Source organism: Haplochromis burtoni, unplaced genomic scaffold (assembly GCF_018398535.1).
Source record: "Haplochromis burtoni strain Fernald_Lab_line unplaced genomic scaffold, NCSU_Asbu1 Contig_23, whole genome shotgun sequence".
Lineage (NCBI taxonomy): Eukaryota > Metazoa > Chordata > Actinopteri > Cichliformes > Cichlidae > Haplochromis > Haplochromis burtoni.
Genome location: NW_024582384.1, coordinates 1248704 through 1264917, shown reverse-complemented (window position 1 = coordinate 1264917; position 16214 = coordinate 1248704). Strand labels below are relative to the sequence as shown.

General features: G+C 38.9%; 2 protein-coding genes across 2 annotated transcripts; one reads left to right on the top strand and one right to left on the bottom strand.

Moving 5' to 3' along the window:
- Nucleotides 1–3584: 3584 nt before the first annotated feature.
- Nucleotides 3585–5340, bottom strand: LOC102310907 (beta-1,3-galactosyltransferase 9). Its single transcript, XM_005917264.3, has 2 exons — nucleotides 5053–5340; nucleotides 3585–4952 (listed from the first exon to the last, which is right to left on the bottom strand). Exons 1-2 carry the CDS (start codon nucleotides 5071–5073, stop codon nucleotides 3858–3860), a joined length of 1116 nt encoding a protein of 371 aa, XP_005917326.1. The 5' UTR covers nucleotides 5074–5340; the 3' UTR covers nucleotides 3585–3857.
- A 2599-nt stretch (nucleotides 5341–7939) lies between these two features.
- Nucleotides 7940–11841, top strand: psmd5 (proteasome 26S subunit, non-ATPase 5). The gene is made up of 10 exons (XM_005917265.3): nucleotides 7940–8170; nucleotides 8947–9091; nucleotides 9175–9288; nucleotides 9377–9505; nucleotides 9712–9821; nucleotides 9916–10058; nucleotides 10197–10388; nucleotides 10659–10768; nucleotides 10862–11002; nucleotides 11192–11841. Exons 1-10 carry the CDS (start codon nucleotides 7998–8000, stop codon nucleotides 11447–11449), a joined length of 1515 nt encoding a protein of 504 aa, XP_005917327.1. The 5' UTR covers nucleotides 7940–7997; the 3' UTR covers nucleotides 11450–11841.
- Nucleotides 11842–16214: the final 4373 nt, after the last annotated feature.

The window sequence follows — 16214 nt, the reverse complement described above, 5'->3', positions numbered from 1 at the left end:
TTACTGCTTCTACGTAAATGAACGTGGGCGGGAGGGCCACATGAATACCGGGCTTCAGCGCTAAACATAAAACTTACAGCAGCCTATGGGGATTCTACACTTATGTACTAAAACGCACGCTACATGTCCTGTTGAAGGAGTTATATGCACATGCAAAATTGACAATTATTTCTTTCATCAGCTGTGACATTAACGCCCTTTAAAATTAGTGGCCGTGGCTTAAAAACCCAGGGACGGTGTAAACACTCCAAATAAAACAGTCTTCTCTGGTTTGATGAGTCTGTCCCTGCAGAGATGCGCCTCTCTGAGAAGCATTCATTAGAGCACACCACCCACATGCAGTTTACCGAGCCCTTAACCTCACATTACCAATCTCTGCAGGCTGTGTAATCAGTGTGCATCTACATATGTGTGTCTTTGCATGCGCTCAAGTCTACGTGTGGTTTTGGGGGGTCTGTTAGCTTTCCCACTCTGCTGACCATGTTTCCACTTTCCCTTGGAAAATTCTACCAGACCTCAACAGAATTTTTTGATCCAGCAGTTTGTGTTGAGGACTTTGTGTAGAATAACTGTACTGACAAGTGCTTTTGGCAACTATTTTTTAAGTTCTACAGTAGCAAGGAAACACACACATCTGTGCTTATGGTCTTTATTTATTTATTTCTTAAGTGTGGCTATAGGGATAGTTTTGAAAGAAGAAAACCAATTTACTACTAAACCTTCAATGAAGGTTTCAGTGGAAAAGTCAATGAAAACTGCAGGATTATAGTTTTTAAGTAGAAAGGAAATGCAGTTGTGTAGTCCTGGAGAGTCAATAGGCCACAAATAAAGTGTGAGGTGTGGAGCAAATGAGGAACAAGTCTTGGTGAAGCAAAGGAACATCTGGGTTTTTGCATGGAGTTCAGGGATGTGTTTTACACAATTTTTGATGGGGTTTATAGGACAGATTTCCTACTGTTCGCTGGCTACTGTGGTAAAGCGGCAACTTAAATTCAATTTTCCCTGTCATAGCAGTTCAACTAAAATTGAAAAAAGTGATTTTTATAGGGGATCGTGTGGATTATTCCATGAGTGGTCTCAGTGGTATAAATCTTACTAAGAACAAAGAAATCGATGAACTCAAAAATACAGAGCAAGGGTGGAGAGATAAATGCAAAGCCTGAGGTGGCAAATAGTTTCCCCAGGTGTGAGTCTGGCAAGAGGGGAGGTCCGCAGAGGAGAGTTTTCCAAGGCCAAACTGGCAGGAACTTTGAGGCGGGAATCACAAATAAGCACAAGGAACCAAATGCTGAGCAAAAAAATTGAGGGAGCCTGGCGTAGTGCTGCTTAGCGTGTTGTACTGCTGCAACAGCAAGTGGGTGGATGAGCCTCTCTTAAATACAGCAGGTGAGTGAATAGTTGATTGAGTACAAGTGTTCAACTGTATAACCAGCTCTAGCCACAGACCTGAGAGAGCCTCGAAACAGCATGGAAAGCAATTAACTCCACACAGAGACACAGTGAGGAGAGAGGGAGAGAGAAAAGAAAGGAAAAGAAGCACAAGAGAAAAAGAGAGAAAGCGTCAGCCTGCATTGAAAGCAAGCAGGTTTGCTACAAAAGAATGAATTAAGCATTACTGTGAAGGTTTTCATGATTTTATATCATACATTCAGTGTTACACTGTCAGAAGCTCGCATTAAACACGGCCAAAGGTACAAGTAACCCCTGTAAATCTAACTGTTCTAAGGTTCAGTTTCAGATATTTTGTATTCAGATCTGTTTGATGTCAACAGATCAGAAACGCCACCCACCTGCCTTTCAAATGTTTTGTTTGCAGGGTGCAGCCAATTAGAAGAAAGGTTGGCTTAAAGGGAGGTGGAAGGGAATTAAAATGGACCATTTAATGAATTTAGTGGGCTTCACTGAGGCGCAGTATAAGATAAAAGGGGATTTTTGAACTGTAAATTATGTAAAGCAGCTCTGTTATAGTGCAAGAGTAAAAATTTTACTGGAGCTGAGCACATTTTCTCCATTTTTTTTCTATTAATACCAATCCAATACTAAAAGAAAAGCCTGATTAATATAGGAATATAAAAACCTTATTCTCCCTAACAGAGAATATCCTTGATACTTTTGTGACCTTCCGTTATACTTCAGAGAAAGCCATGACATAACTGGAATGGTAGCGACCATAACATGACATCAGATCTAAAACTAAAGCATCATGGGGTCAGTTGTTAGGGAACAGACTGACAGAGAAGCCAGAAATCATGTGGTGTTCAGGCCGTGGATTGAATGTGTTGATGCTAATTCATCCTGATTAATCCCGGAGAGCGATCTGGGTTCAAGATGATGGTACGCCAATCAAACTGTTGCTATGGCTGGTCAGCAGCCAGAATTATCGTAGACGTGCTGGGATGTTATTCTTTGAATACTTTGGCTTGATGCACGGAGACAGACAGCCAAGGTGAACTTTGCAGACACAATGGAACCTGGCCAAGGCAGATTTAAGAATTGCAGCGCGAGCCACTGAAGAGGAGAAGGTTGTAGAACACCCAAACATTTAGTTTGGTCAGCCTGTGGCCTGGGACAGAGGCCAAACCTTCCTTTTGTGGAATTTAGAGAGAGAAGCAGCAGCGTAAGCAACATTTGAAGGACATAAAATTGCAGGGAAATCTAAAATAGAGCTGGAACTGATTAATTTCCTGTAATACTAATTGCTGTGTGTTCATGCTAAACTAGCTCATAATGCCAAAACCAATATAGAAAGCTCTAGAAAGGAAGTGCAGCAGAAACTAAATAAATAAATGAGTAAACTGGATTTTTTTGTTTACCCTGATTGTATTTTAAATGCTGATTCTGTTCATTTTGCTCTATAAATAGTGAGTTAAAACCAGTAATAATGAGGAGAGATTCACAGATTTTATTTTATTTTTTTAAATAGCAAATAAAGAGCTAATAACATATACTAAGACCAAGAAAAGCATTTCTTTGACTTTTCCTTAAAAGATAGTCAAAACCTGAATGTCACCTTATTCTGTTATGCATTATGCGGGACACTTACTATCCTCCTTAGTGTTTTCAGTGAACTGCAGGCAACTAGTTCCCTAAAGTTGGGAAACCCGCCTTATGTCAACTACACACACTTGTTAGATTTTATTGGCTCAGATCAGTTATTTGTGTTACCACTTGTTATTATTCATACGTTTAGAGTGGATTTTAACCACAAAAAGGACCACTTTTGTCAAATTGTACCAGAGGGTTTATTTTTGGTCCCTCTTTTGCCATGCCACATGTCCACCCACACAGGGGTTCTCAATTATTTTTGCCTGATTAAACCTCTTCTTAGGACTGTGTGGGCATACACGGTTTGTTCTTCACTAACAGCCCCCTAACTTGCCTGCTTTTCTTTATGTGTACCAAAGGAAAGACACCTTGGGGGCCTATTTTACATTTCATTCAAAGCACAAACACACAAATGCTGCTAATAACAAGACTTCATTATATGCAAATGTTCCAGTGACTCGTGACAGACTGAGTCAGCCAGCAGGCACCAGCATGTCGAGTCCCAGGAAATGAACCAAAGCCACTAAAGGAATCGTATGTATGTCTTTTATTATTTACAACCATGCTTTTATAATGACCAGATACACATCTAAACAGGCACAATAACTTTAAAAGGTCAGGGATAACAAAACTCATTATAGTTTAAACCGCCTGTCACCGTTACCTATCATCCAGCCTTTAAGAAAAAAGCCCCAACAATTATGTGCGCAATTCTAATGGTGAATAGAACAAAAAGTCATGCACTTTCCTATTAGATTTACCCTGTGTTTTTCTTTACATGCATTCTACATGTTGTCTGTACCATATATAAATTAATTGCCTTCCTGTGAGTTGAAGAAGGACAGTTTATCCAGATAGGTGAGGGTTTTGCAGGCCACCAGTCCGTAATAGGTCTGCAACAGCGAACATTTTCTATCCCTCTGTCTCAGGTCAGTCCACACTCTGTCTAGTTCATGGCTCCCCATTCCTGCTGAGCTGAACATATAGTGGTAACAGCAGGCATTGTAGCGGATGTGTTTTCCTCCTGAGAACCTGGCACTGTGTGTTGGTGCAACACCGGCCTTCTTAGCACAAAGTCCCACAAAAACATCAGCTGGCACAGGTGCGCGGACCTCTGCGGATGCTACGTACACTTTTCGGACCACATCCTGGGACAGAATGTAAGCTGCCCCTTCACAGTATTCAGGAAGGTATTTGCTTGGGTAGAGAGATGGGGGCAGGTAGCCAGGACTATTGGGATCCCTGTCAGGAGAATCTCTCTGGATCACTCTGCCCAGATAGAAGTCCTCAGGGTGCCTGTGTAAGCCAAGCAGATAGCCTACAATGGCAGGAAGGTTGACAAACACAGACTCTTTGGTCAGCAGGACAAAGCGTGCCAGAGGGCAGAAGGTGATCACCCAGCGGATAGCCAGCACTGTCTTCTCTGTTGGGCCATGGAGGGATGAGTCAGCTGTAGCATGACCTTGGACCACATCTCCATAACGTTCAGACTCGCTCACGAGGGCTTCCTGTGCAGCAGAAGTCTGAGTTGATCCGATGATAAACAGTATCTGCACTGGAAAGCCTTGGATGAGTGTTTGATTGGCCCATGTCCTCCTAACTGCATCTCTTTGGGTGATATTATCTGGAGAGCTGAAGACAAGAGTGAGGAGGAAAAGGTCAGAGGTTTTGCAGACATCAGGGTTAGCGATAGGATAAGCCTGTGACACATTTTCCTTGGCATTGCTCAGGTCCAGTTTCCTTGCTTTCTCTCTCACGCCTACAACCGTGCCATCAGCATAAACCCCAGGCGTAGGCTGCAGCAGGTACTCCTCGATGAAATCGGCCCCAAATAACAAGCAGTGGAAGAGCAGCACATTGAAGAAGAGGAAGCACCACTGGTGGGTACGTAGCTTGCACAGACAGAACTGGATCAGCAGATAAAAAGATGAAGCATAGTCAATTAGAACAAAAATTAGTTAATAGAACTTAGATTAAATTGAAAACTGCAAAGAGTTCACTCTGTACCTGCATGACACCCTCTTCCATCAACTTGTTATTGTTCTTTTTGTTAGTGACAAATGACCAGAGGACCTCCTGCACTGGTCGGCTTTAGGACAATACTAGCTGACAGACAGTGTTTTCATTTTCATGAAACTCTAGCAGCATGTAACCTTGCACCGAAGCCCAGAGTCAATACCTCATTAAGAGGAGTGTACCTTGCGTCCTCCATACAACATTAATGACACCTAGAAGGAACAGAACAGTTATTCTGCATGTTATAAATGTTTTAAAAAAAAAGTACCAAAACACTAAAACTCCTCCTCCTTCTAGAAGCATACAGAACTTATTAAAATGGTGATATGTTGTATATTGTTTGGCAAGATCAACAACTAGATGCTGTCTTATCAGGCCTCAGGCACATTTAAATTTAAGGTCTGATTAAAAACAAAAAACTAAGAGCGAGAGCTGACCTCAAGTTTTCTGGGAGCTTGCTCAAGTTATGCGGGTCATAAAATCTAAATGCTGCTTCCCCAATGTTTAGTTTTGACTTTGGGAATAGAAAGAAAACCAGATGTCTCAGATAATCTTAGACTTTAGACATCAGTGGATCACAAATGTGTTTTTGGTCTCTAACCATTAAGTGCTTTGTATACCAATAGTAGTATTTTAACATCAATGCTTCGCCACACAGGAAGCCAGTGTAAATATCTGGGATATCTTCAACTGCTACTTTTTAAAGAATCTAACTAAAGAAATAATTACAGTGCACAACCCTACTGAACACAAATCCTTGCAAAGGTTTATCCAAAATCATGCCAAGACACAAGCTTTTCAGTTCTTTATAATCAATTAATTTTGTAAATGCCAAATGTAGCTGCTAAAATTTTTCTTTAGGTCCAAAAATACACCAACGTGCCAAGATGTCAGCATCTGATGCACTAAGCAATAACTTTAATCTTTGTGTTTAAAACATTACTCTGCATTTTGTTTTCATTTAATTTAAAAGAATTATTATACATCTTAATTATGTATGATGTATTAATCTGGGTTACACAAGAAAAAGCAGATGTTTGACAAAAGTGGCCCCAGAATGGATCCTTGAAGAACTCCTCATCATATATCCTTGTACAATGTCTAACTGTGCACTATACAAGTCACACAAAGTAGTCCCCGTCCTTTAATCAGTTAGCGCTTCCCCACACACTTTTACCGGTATGGTCTTTGAGTCGTTTGGTACCGGGCTGCGAGAGTTGAGCCTCAGGTGTGAAATTTATGGTTTTCAGGTTTTTTATCAGTTTTTAATGTATTTATTTTTGTGTTTTTATTGTTAACTCGGTTTCTCTGGTATTTTCCCATGTGTTATGAATAAATCTTCTTTTTTTGGTGCCGGTACTGGTTTTATTTTGTTGTATTTATCCGCAACACCTTAAAGATCAGTCCGTGAAAATATTGTTAGATATAAACCGGTCCGTGGTGCAAAAAAGGTTGGGGACTGCTGGTATACATGATATATATAGTGCCTAACTCTGTATCTAGCATCAAATGTAGCAGTCAAATGTAGCATTAATGTCAAATAAGTCCAACATTGTAAAATTTCTGCTGTAATCTGTAATTACTTGTATTTAGAATGGGCCTATAGTCTATTAGCAAGAAGGCTATATTGTTCTTATTTTAAAAGAGATGCAATTTTATGGTTTATGTGGCCTTTAAGGGAAAATTTAAGTGAAGTAACCAGAGTAAGAGTAACCAGAGTGCTGCCCTCTCACACATGCTCTACACTAGGCAACCTCACTCTTTAACTTTACATCTGCCATTTCTAGCCCCTTTTCACTAGTACATACTCAGCACTAGTTGCGGATCCTAAATGCTCATATTGTGCCATGATTACAATTACAGACTCACATTACAGACTCTGAATCTGATATGGAGACACTGGCTGCTCCTCTAAGGTTTAGGGTCTACAGGCTTATGAGGTTTTAGCAACAAATTAACCATAACAAATAAATGTATATTGTCATAAACTTAAGTATGACAGCTGGGATAGGCTCCAGTTCCCCCCGCGACCCTGAAAAGGATAAGCGGAAGCTTATCCTAAAATGCAAAAAAAAAAAAAAAAAAAAAAGCCCCCCCCCCCCCCCAAAAAAAAGGAAAGAAAAAGAAAACCCAACACTATTAGATGCATGATCTTTCCATTACCAGTAATAATGTCAGTTGTTGGTGTCAACCTGAAAGTTATAATACAGCGTAATTTTATTATTGAAGTTACACTTTGCAAGTTGTTTAAATTAAGGGGGACACATGGAGAGGGAGGAGGTGATAGGGCAGGGATTATGTAGAGCAGAAATGAAGGCTGTTGAGCCAGATTAAACCTGAGGACCAACCAACATGTACGCCACTGCTGTGTCCCTATGATCAGTCAAATATAAAGTCTTTATTGTCAGAGTTTGTACCTGATGTGGAAAGACAGTCAAACACAGTGGAACTTGGCCAAGGTGCAGGGAGCACATTTAAGTCTTTGAACTGCTATGAACTGTGTGTCAGCAGAGCAGTTTTCGACAGACTGGGAAAGTGACTTCTCATTCTTTGAACTAGTATGATGTTCATGGCTTAATGAATGACGGGGAGAAAATTTTGATTAAAAAAATTATATAACATTGGTCAGAAATGTTGAAATTACCCTTGAATTGTCTAAAAGTACCAAACCATACTGACGTACAACAAGTAAACATATATAACTATTAGATAATTTGGTTATTAGCAAGAATTTGGCAAGAAATAAAAATAATTTTTAAAAAAGAAAAAGAAAAGAAAAAGAAAACAAGGACCGAAATAAGTGGAGCATCCTTCTCAGTCCAGCAGGTGGCGGTAATGTGCCATAATGTTAGATAGCCACCGTATCCGGAACCGGATGAAGAAGAAATCATTTTGGCGGATACGTTTGGCTGAAGTCTCCCCAAACACTGGAAGATATGGCTGCTTCCATTGACAGCTTACTGGAGGAAATCGCTGGAGTTGAAGACCCAGTTGAAGAACTTCAGAGTTTAAAAACTGCTCTGTTAGCGATTCCTGTCAGTGTCTTGAAGGACTCAATTAGAGGACAGCGTTTAGATGTCATTTTCTCTCTGCTCAACTCCAGTGACAGGTGCGTTTGGCTCTTTGCATCAGCTAAACGTTGGCGAATAACTGCTGAGTCAGTCAGTGGGTATAATATATGTATTGCTAACAGTTAGCTATATTGACACTAGGTTAACGTACAAGAAGGGTTTATTAGTTAGCCTAAAAGAGCTGCTTGAAACTGAGCTAATTGTTAGCAAGCTAACTGGTTACAGTGTTACTAATAACACAGCCCCAGCAGGACACTGTTTGACATTTAAAACACCAACCTTCATGTTTAGACCATGTTTTTAACCACTGTGCCCTTTTTGGACAATGAAATTGCTACGGTTTTTGGTGAACTATGATTACAAACATGCTCAAAGTTAGCATTTAAACTACATGTGTTGTTTAAGGTTTTTTTTGAGTTGTAAACATGCAGCTGAACGAGTTCATCCAAGCACTGTTTTTAGATTGATTTGATTACTGTTATGTATAACCGCCATTCCCGGTCCCATCTAGTTTTTAGAAGACATTTTTAGTGTTGTAATTTTTAACCTGTAATAGCAAGAACTATTCTACGCTATACAAGGGTTTATGCTTTCCTTTAAATGACTTGTTACTGGTTTCCTTAGCTTCAAGGTTAACTGAATTTGGCCTTAAAGGTGCTTTGATACATCAAATATTTCTACACTGACAGCTGTGAATGGTATATACCATTCACTTTTCCATTTTACCATTTTCTAACACTGTACAGAATAACCGTAGTTAAAATAAAAAATAAGAAGGAGCTGTATTGATTGTTAAATAAATAAATACTCACAGGACGCAGGTGGAGCTATGCGTAGACATCCTTGAACGCATCTTAATGGCCATGAGCCCTGTGCATGTGGTCCAGAACTACAGAGCGGAGCTGCAGGGGGGGTTGACTCACCCAAATGACACTGTTAAGATACTGGCCTTGGCACAGGTAGGCTGCTCGCACACATACATGCACAGAAAGTATCTTGTAAAACACTGAAAATATTAGTTAATCCCACCTTCTTGTGTCAGATTGGGAGAGTGGTGGAGGACCCTGATGCTGTTACTGAAATCCTCAACAACCACGACGTCCTCCAAGCAGCAATCCGCTGCATCGGAGAGGAGAAGATAGCTGTGGCAAAGCAGGTGATGAATAAAGCATTATAATTACACTCCTCACGTTTTATAAAGTGTCAGTGCCTGGAGTATCTGCTTTTCTTTTGTTTTATCTCAGGCGATTCAGTCCTTGTCTAAGCTCAGTCATTCCAAGCCTGGATTAGACAAATTATTCCAGACTGACCTGCTGCAAGTCATGAAGGATGTGATGGCCACAAGTGACATTATTAGATACAGAATATATGAGGTATGTTCAAACTGGGTTATAACATAGGATCAGCAACCCTTGCAATGATTTTAAATTCGATTTACTTAGTTGGAATCGGTCGACAGTATGACATTACTTACACATACTGACTTAGGTCATTTTATATATTGTATACATGTCATGTACAGAGTTCGACACTTCCATATAAATGATCTTATGAAGTTTTTTGTCCTTTCTGCTTGCAGCTGGTGGTGGAGATCTCATCTGTATCTCCCATTTCTCTCGGTTACTGTGCCAACAGCGGCCTCATTTCTCAGCTGCTCAGCGAATTAACAGGAGACGATGTATTGGTCAGGTAGTACAAACTAAGTTTGACTGCTTTTCTCCTTCTTTCATATGCATTTCGTCTTCGTTTATGCTGTTAATTTGTTTTTTTACTTTTTTACCAGGGTCACAGCTGTAGAGATGGTTACAACTCTTGCACAAAGTCAGCATGGTCGGCAGTATTTGGCCCAGCAAGGTATCATGGATAAGATCTCAAACATGATCAGAGGAGCCGAGACTGACCCCTTCTCTTCCCTCTACCTTCCAGGTGAGTGTCTGTATCATCCCCACCCAAATATATATTTATCTGTCTAATACACAACAGTATAATGTAATGCCTTTTACAGTCTTATCCATACAGTTCAGCATTATTCTGCACTTTATGATGTGAGCATTACTGCTGCAGGTTTGGTGAAGTTCTTTGGGAACTTGGCCATCATGGACAGTCCACAGCAGGTTTGTGAAACCTATCCAGCTTTTCAGAACAAAGTGTTTGAGATGGCGCTTGATCCGGACCCTGTGATGATCAGCGTGGCTCTGGACACTTTGGGATTACTGGGATCTAATGTGGAGGGGAAGCAGGTCCTGCAGAAAACAGGTTAGCTCGGTATCCTTGGCTTTCTGAAAGAAATTTTCTACATAACATTTTCTTATAAAAGAAAAAAAATTGAATCTGAGTGAATTTTAGTTTAAAAGTTATTCTCTTTTTTCTGACATGACTTTGAAAGGTCTTGGTCTAACAAGACTGTCTTGTATTTTTTGACCATTCTTATGGTTTGACTGTTTTCTTTTTGCTCAGGAGAAAAGTTCAAGGCTGTGTTGTATTTTTTGACCATTCTTATGGTTTGACTGTTTTCTTTTTGTTCAGGAGAAAAGTTCAAGGCTGTGTTGTCAAAAATGAGCCAGCTTGCCAGTTCTGGACCTACAGAGCTCAGAGTTCGAAGCTTGGACGCGATATCACAACTTCTCTCCCTACAGGTATTTTTCTGACATGTAAAGAAAAATCATTTTTAATAAAATATTTCTTAACAACGATACAAAAGTGCAAGTTGGTCAATTTATGCATCGCAGCCAGAGCAGCAGACAGAAGACCTTTTGGCCCTGACAGCGTCATGGTTCCACCTTTTGTCCAGCCAGCCCATGGACATGATTCGCAACATCAGCACTCAGCCCTTTCCAGAGCTGCACTGTGGAGCACTGCGGATATTCACTGTAAGCACTGTTTTTGTTTTTCACCTTCTAATATTTCCTCTTTGTGGCTCTGACCACCTGGTTACCTGTAGAAATAAAGGTCTCTATCTGATAGTGATATTTGGAGGGGGGCACAAGCGTATATTGCTCTGATATATAATATCACTGTCTTATATAATATCACTGGATATCTGTGCATGTGTCTGCCAGGCCATTGCCACTCAGCCATGGGGCCAGAAGCTGATGATTAACACTCCTGGATTCATGGAGTTCATTTTGGATCGTTCAACGGGCCAGACGAAGGAGGCCAAAGATGCCAAGTTTGAACTGATTGGGGCACTTGCAGGTTCATCAACAGCAGCTGAGATCCTGGGCAGTCAGCACTACATCCGCGTGAAGACTTACCTCAGAGAAGGACCTTACTATGTTTCAGCTGTGGCCGCAGTCAGCACCGAGGGAGCGGACTGAGTCAAATTAACAATAAACCAATTCAAATGCACTTCATGGGCTTCTAGTTGATGCTTAAGTAATGGATAAGTGGCTGAGTGATCTGCCTGTGGATTAATATAACATGCTCTGCAAACCCTACAGCATCTGGATAAAAAATTACCATGTAAAGGATGATTAAAAGTTCTTAGAAACAAATAATTTATCTTCAGTACTTGCACGGCTAGGTTGCAGCTGCACTACATTCAATAATTATCAGTTTTTTTGGCAGAACACTAAACTCCTGATCCTTATCTTCAGTCATATTCTGTTACTGCAGTTTGCAGTACATAGATCATTGTTTATAAAATAACAAAAAGTTTCTCCATGAACCATATCGGTAACCACTAAACAAATAAACATGTGTCACTTTGTTGCTATGAAGTTTTTTTTAATTACACTCCGAAAGCTTGCGTTTAAAACCAAAAAATTTAAGAGGTTTCTAATGAAAGATTCAGCTTTGATTTCCTTTCCTCCTTTGATTGCAATGACATCAGCAAATTCTTGAGTATCTTATCTTATAGCTTGAATTCAGTCTATCTTTTTCCTATAAAGCATCTGCGCACAGTAGAGGTCAAACAAGATGAACTTAATGAATGAATGAGTACTATACCAGCATACCCACGTCTTATCTATAAAGTCCCCACATAGCGTGTTATGTTAAGGTGTTTAGTTTAAGCGTCTTTGCCAATACTTAAGTAATAATTAAAAAAAACAAAACATCCACACACTTATACAATTCCACATCAGTGTATTTGGATCCAACCGATTTAAAAGGAAAAAAACTCATCTTCATCATTTTTTCCTTTCCATTTTTTAGTTTTTTTGTAATTAAAGTTTCTGTCTCGCAACTTGTGTGTTTCTTTACTTTTCATAAACTTTAATCCCCCTAATGAACATATTTTATTCCATTATTACATACTGTATAATAGTATTGGGGGATTAGTAATTTTTTAAATACTGTAATTGTTGCCTTAATACCCATGTTATGGTCCTTGATTAACTTTGTTGTTCTGCTGCTCATGTAGCACATAATGGGAACCTAAGTAAAAGCTCTGGAACCAACTAATATAACATGGGTGAGACTGAGAGGAAAAGGGTTTTTTTTTTCTCCATAGCATTTCTTCTGTGCCTGTCAGTGTAAAAAAATAAATGAATAAAAATTGAGGGAACTTTCATGGGAAATGATTTAACGCCCTGATTTAACCACAATAATAATTAAAAAATTGATAATACTTAGTAGGTATTCTAAGTATATATTCAGTGCAAGGACAGAAGCTGGAAACTTTTTAATCATCTCCACCAGAGGGCAGCATTTCAGCTATTTTCATTTCTTTGTACCTTTTTCAATCTTTGCTTTTGTTTCTCTGTGAAATTTATAACGTGATGGCCGTTTGAATGAAAATCGTGGTAATTTTAGAAGATTACTTTCAGTTCAATCTGGGCTATGCAGTAGCTACAAATATACTTTAATATGAAAACATATTGTTAAATGTGTTTTATAAACCATCACGTTAAATCACAAATAAGCAAATAGGTTTTAAGTACTGCTTTCACTGAATACTGTGTCCACTTACATGTCTAAATCATTAACCTATAAGTGTCTTGTATTGCTTTTTTCTTTAGACTCTCACGATTTAAATTAAAACAAAAAAGGTAAACTGAAAAGTAACCAGTTAGTTAAGGTACAAATAAAGTACTAAACAAGTGGTTTTATGTTGTATGCAGTATCCAAATGACATAGTGCATCTCTCTGCCAATAACCCATCAATTTAAATTTTAAACCAACTAAAAACCCCAAAAATTGGAAAGTACAAGGATTTTAACATAGAAAAATTAAACCAAATGCAGCAGTCGTGTTACTGTTTTAGGTTTCCTTTAGAATTTGAACTCTGTGAAGTGGAGAGTTCGAGCTCAGGGCAGTACAGTGGCTCCGCACACCAGATGGAGACCGCGATGGCACAGGGGAAAGGTCCAACTTCTCACTGAAGATAGTATCGCACCTTATGTAAGCTTTTAGACACGGAAGATAAAACCAGTGCAGTTTGTACTAATGATAGATGTTACAGACACTGGTTGTTTTCATCCTTATCGGTGTGTCACGTCACTACAACTGTAAATACAAAGCTGGCAGAACGTGAAGTAAGCAGCTCTGTAGCTGTAGCATCTACAGCTGGAACACAGTTATGTGTTCTCGGTGACTGAGGCTTGCTGTGTTTGTGTGTTTGTCCCATTTTCTTAAATGCAGTATATTTGAAATACTTCCAAATTTTTCACACACACACTTGGGAAATTCATTGGGAAACCTGAGAGGGATTATCACTACATCTTGCACAAATTTTCACTCAGGCTGTAGGAAAAAGTAAATTATAATTTAAATATTAGAAGATGCTGTGATTTTTGTGTTTGTTTGTTTTAGGGTTTATGGCCATGACTCAAGAGTTAATTTGATTTTACCACATTTAACAAGAACATCTAAAGTGAGGAGATTTTTTTTATCCAAATGTGCAAAGGTTAACGTCACTTTAATGACATGATGTTCTACAAAAATCACTTTTCAACTCTATGCCGTGACTCGGGAACAGACGATGTGCTTCGAAACTGCACCAAGACTGATTAGCAGAAGAATTTATGAGTTTTCACAAGCCACCAGCAACCACTTAAATATGTTTGGGGTTTTTTTTAATTTATACTTTATAATATAATATTGTAGTTCATCAAATTTTTGTCTGGATGGCAGAGCGTCTTTATCTTTCCCACAGTTAGACTGTGAAACTTGTGACATCTATAATCCTGCTAAAAAAATCACTGTTGTTCTTAATATTTTCCTCCAACAACACACACAAATTACAGAAAATCAAGATAAGATGTCTGTAGACATTTTTTTTTAAAAATATTATTGGCTTTTTTCCCATTCTCACAATCTTATTTTGGACATGTTTGCTTGCTGACATTAGGTCAGAGTACAAAATCCAAGTATAAGAAAGTATTAGGAGTTTTTTCAACCTACATAACAAACACTTAACACTTAATTTCACTATACTAAATACATAGCTGCTGGATTCACCTGAGATAATGAATGAGTGGAATAAGACTATATTGCAATCCAGTAATTATTTGTAGAGATCAGCCCGGCTTTAGCACGATGTTACTGCAGTCATATGCAAAAGGTTTTTGGTTGAAGCGCAAATGTTGTGTTTAATGTGCTTTGTGAAGAATGTCCATACACATTGCATACTTTCTTTTCAAGGATTGAACACACTCAAAAGCCCTCGAAGATCTTCAAAGACCATCTTCTTTCATTCTGATCTAGAATCTGTGATCAGTATTTGAAAAACAAGCTGACAAGCAAAAGCCTACAAACATTTTGCTGGACTTTACTGCCTGGCATAAATGTAAAATGAATCCACATCAATTAATCTGACTTCAGTTATATTTATAAAGTGCCAGTTCACAACAACAGTTACACCTGGTAATATACGAGAGAGAAACCCAACGATTCCCTGTGAGCAAGTGCTTGGTGGTATTTTCGATATCAAACCTTTACACATCTCTCCCGGTGGAATCCCTTAATCTCACGTATGCACTCTTTATCTACAGCATTAGAAATGTTTCCCCGGAGTGAGAATGACTGACTCAATCCCAAACGGCTTCAAACTCTTCAACAACCTCGTGTCACTGCCGTCCCAGTGAATCATATCACCTCACCCACGTCTTGTACATACTTGCTCCAGCTTGCGTCATCAGATAAACAAAGAAATAAATAATAAAAAACATCCAGTCAGTCAATCTTTTCTCTGTACATTTGATTTATTTATTTTTATTATTTCTTCTGGCGCTTCTGGATGTGTTGTTGAAATCATTCAGCTATGCTTTTTTTTTCTTTTTTCCCACATATCGTTTAGTGTTCATCATTAGTGACCTTCTCCTGAAGGATAAAATTATAACACAGGGACTGAAAGACATCTCGAAACAGTTTTTGGACTCAGCTAGTCTGAAGATTTCATATTCGAAGTCTTCGTGCATTTTGACCAGACTATTCATGTGTATCAATGATTGCAAAAACATAAAGCTTAAGCATAACGTCTTATCTGAAAAGCTGCACGTTAATACCTGCCAAGCTGCTGGGCTCTCATCTTTCCCCTGCTGTGCGATGGTAAAGATGGCGGGGTTTCCTCTGCATGGAGGGTGATTTTCTGCTTCAGCTCATTACACCTGAGAGAAAACTGACAGCAGGCACAAAGGAGAGAGCTCATTTGAGTGGGCATCGTCCAGTCACCATCATTAGTCTATAGATGCATATCATGTAACTCTGTCTGTGTGTGCATTTTTATACTATGACCTGACTTGTGGAAGGGGGCAAATAAATACTCTTAAATATGTCTTTTTCCATTTATGAATTTGTTATTATAATTTGTCATCTCGCTTGGCATTACTTGCTGTGGAATAACAGAGCAGCAAGAGACACAAACCCATCACCAGTGTGTTGCAGGAAAGTTAGAATTATTGAATTTATCATGGCAATGCATTCTGTATATGAAGTGGTATGGCTGGGTTCATGCAGATAATACACTATATGGATGAGGTAGGGTGTTAAATATGTATGTGGTTGTACTGTACATTAAAATGGATAATTAAATGGATAATTGTATTTCATGACATATTATAAAGCAGTACTTTTGGACAGGTGTAGTTATATAATCATAGATCTAACAATATATGTATGTGTGTATATATATATATATAT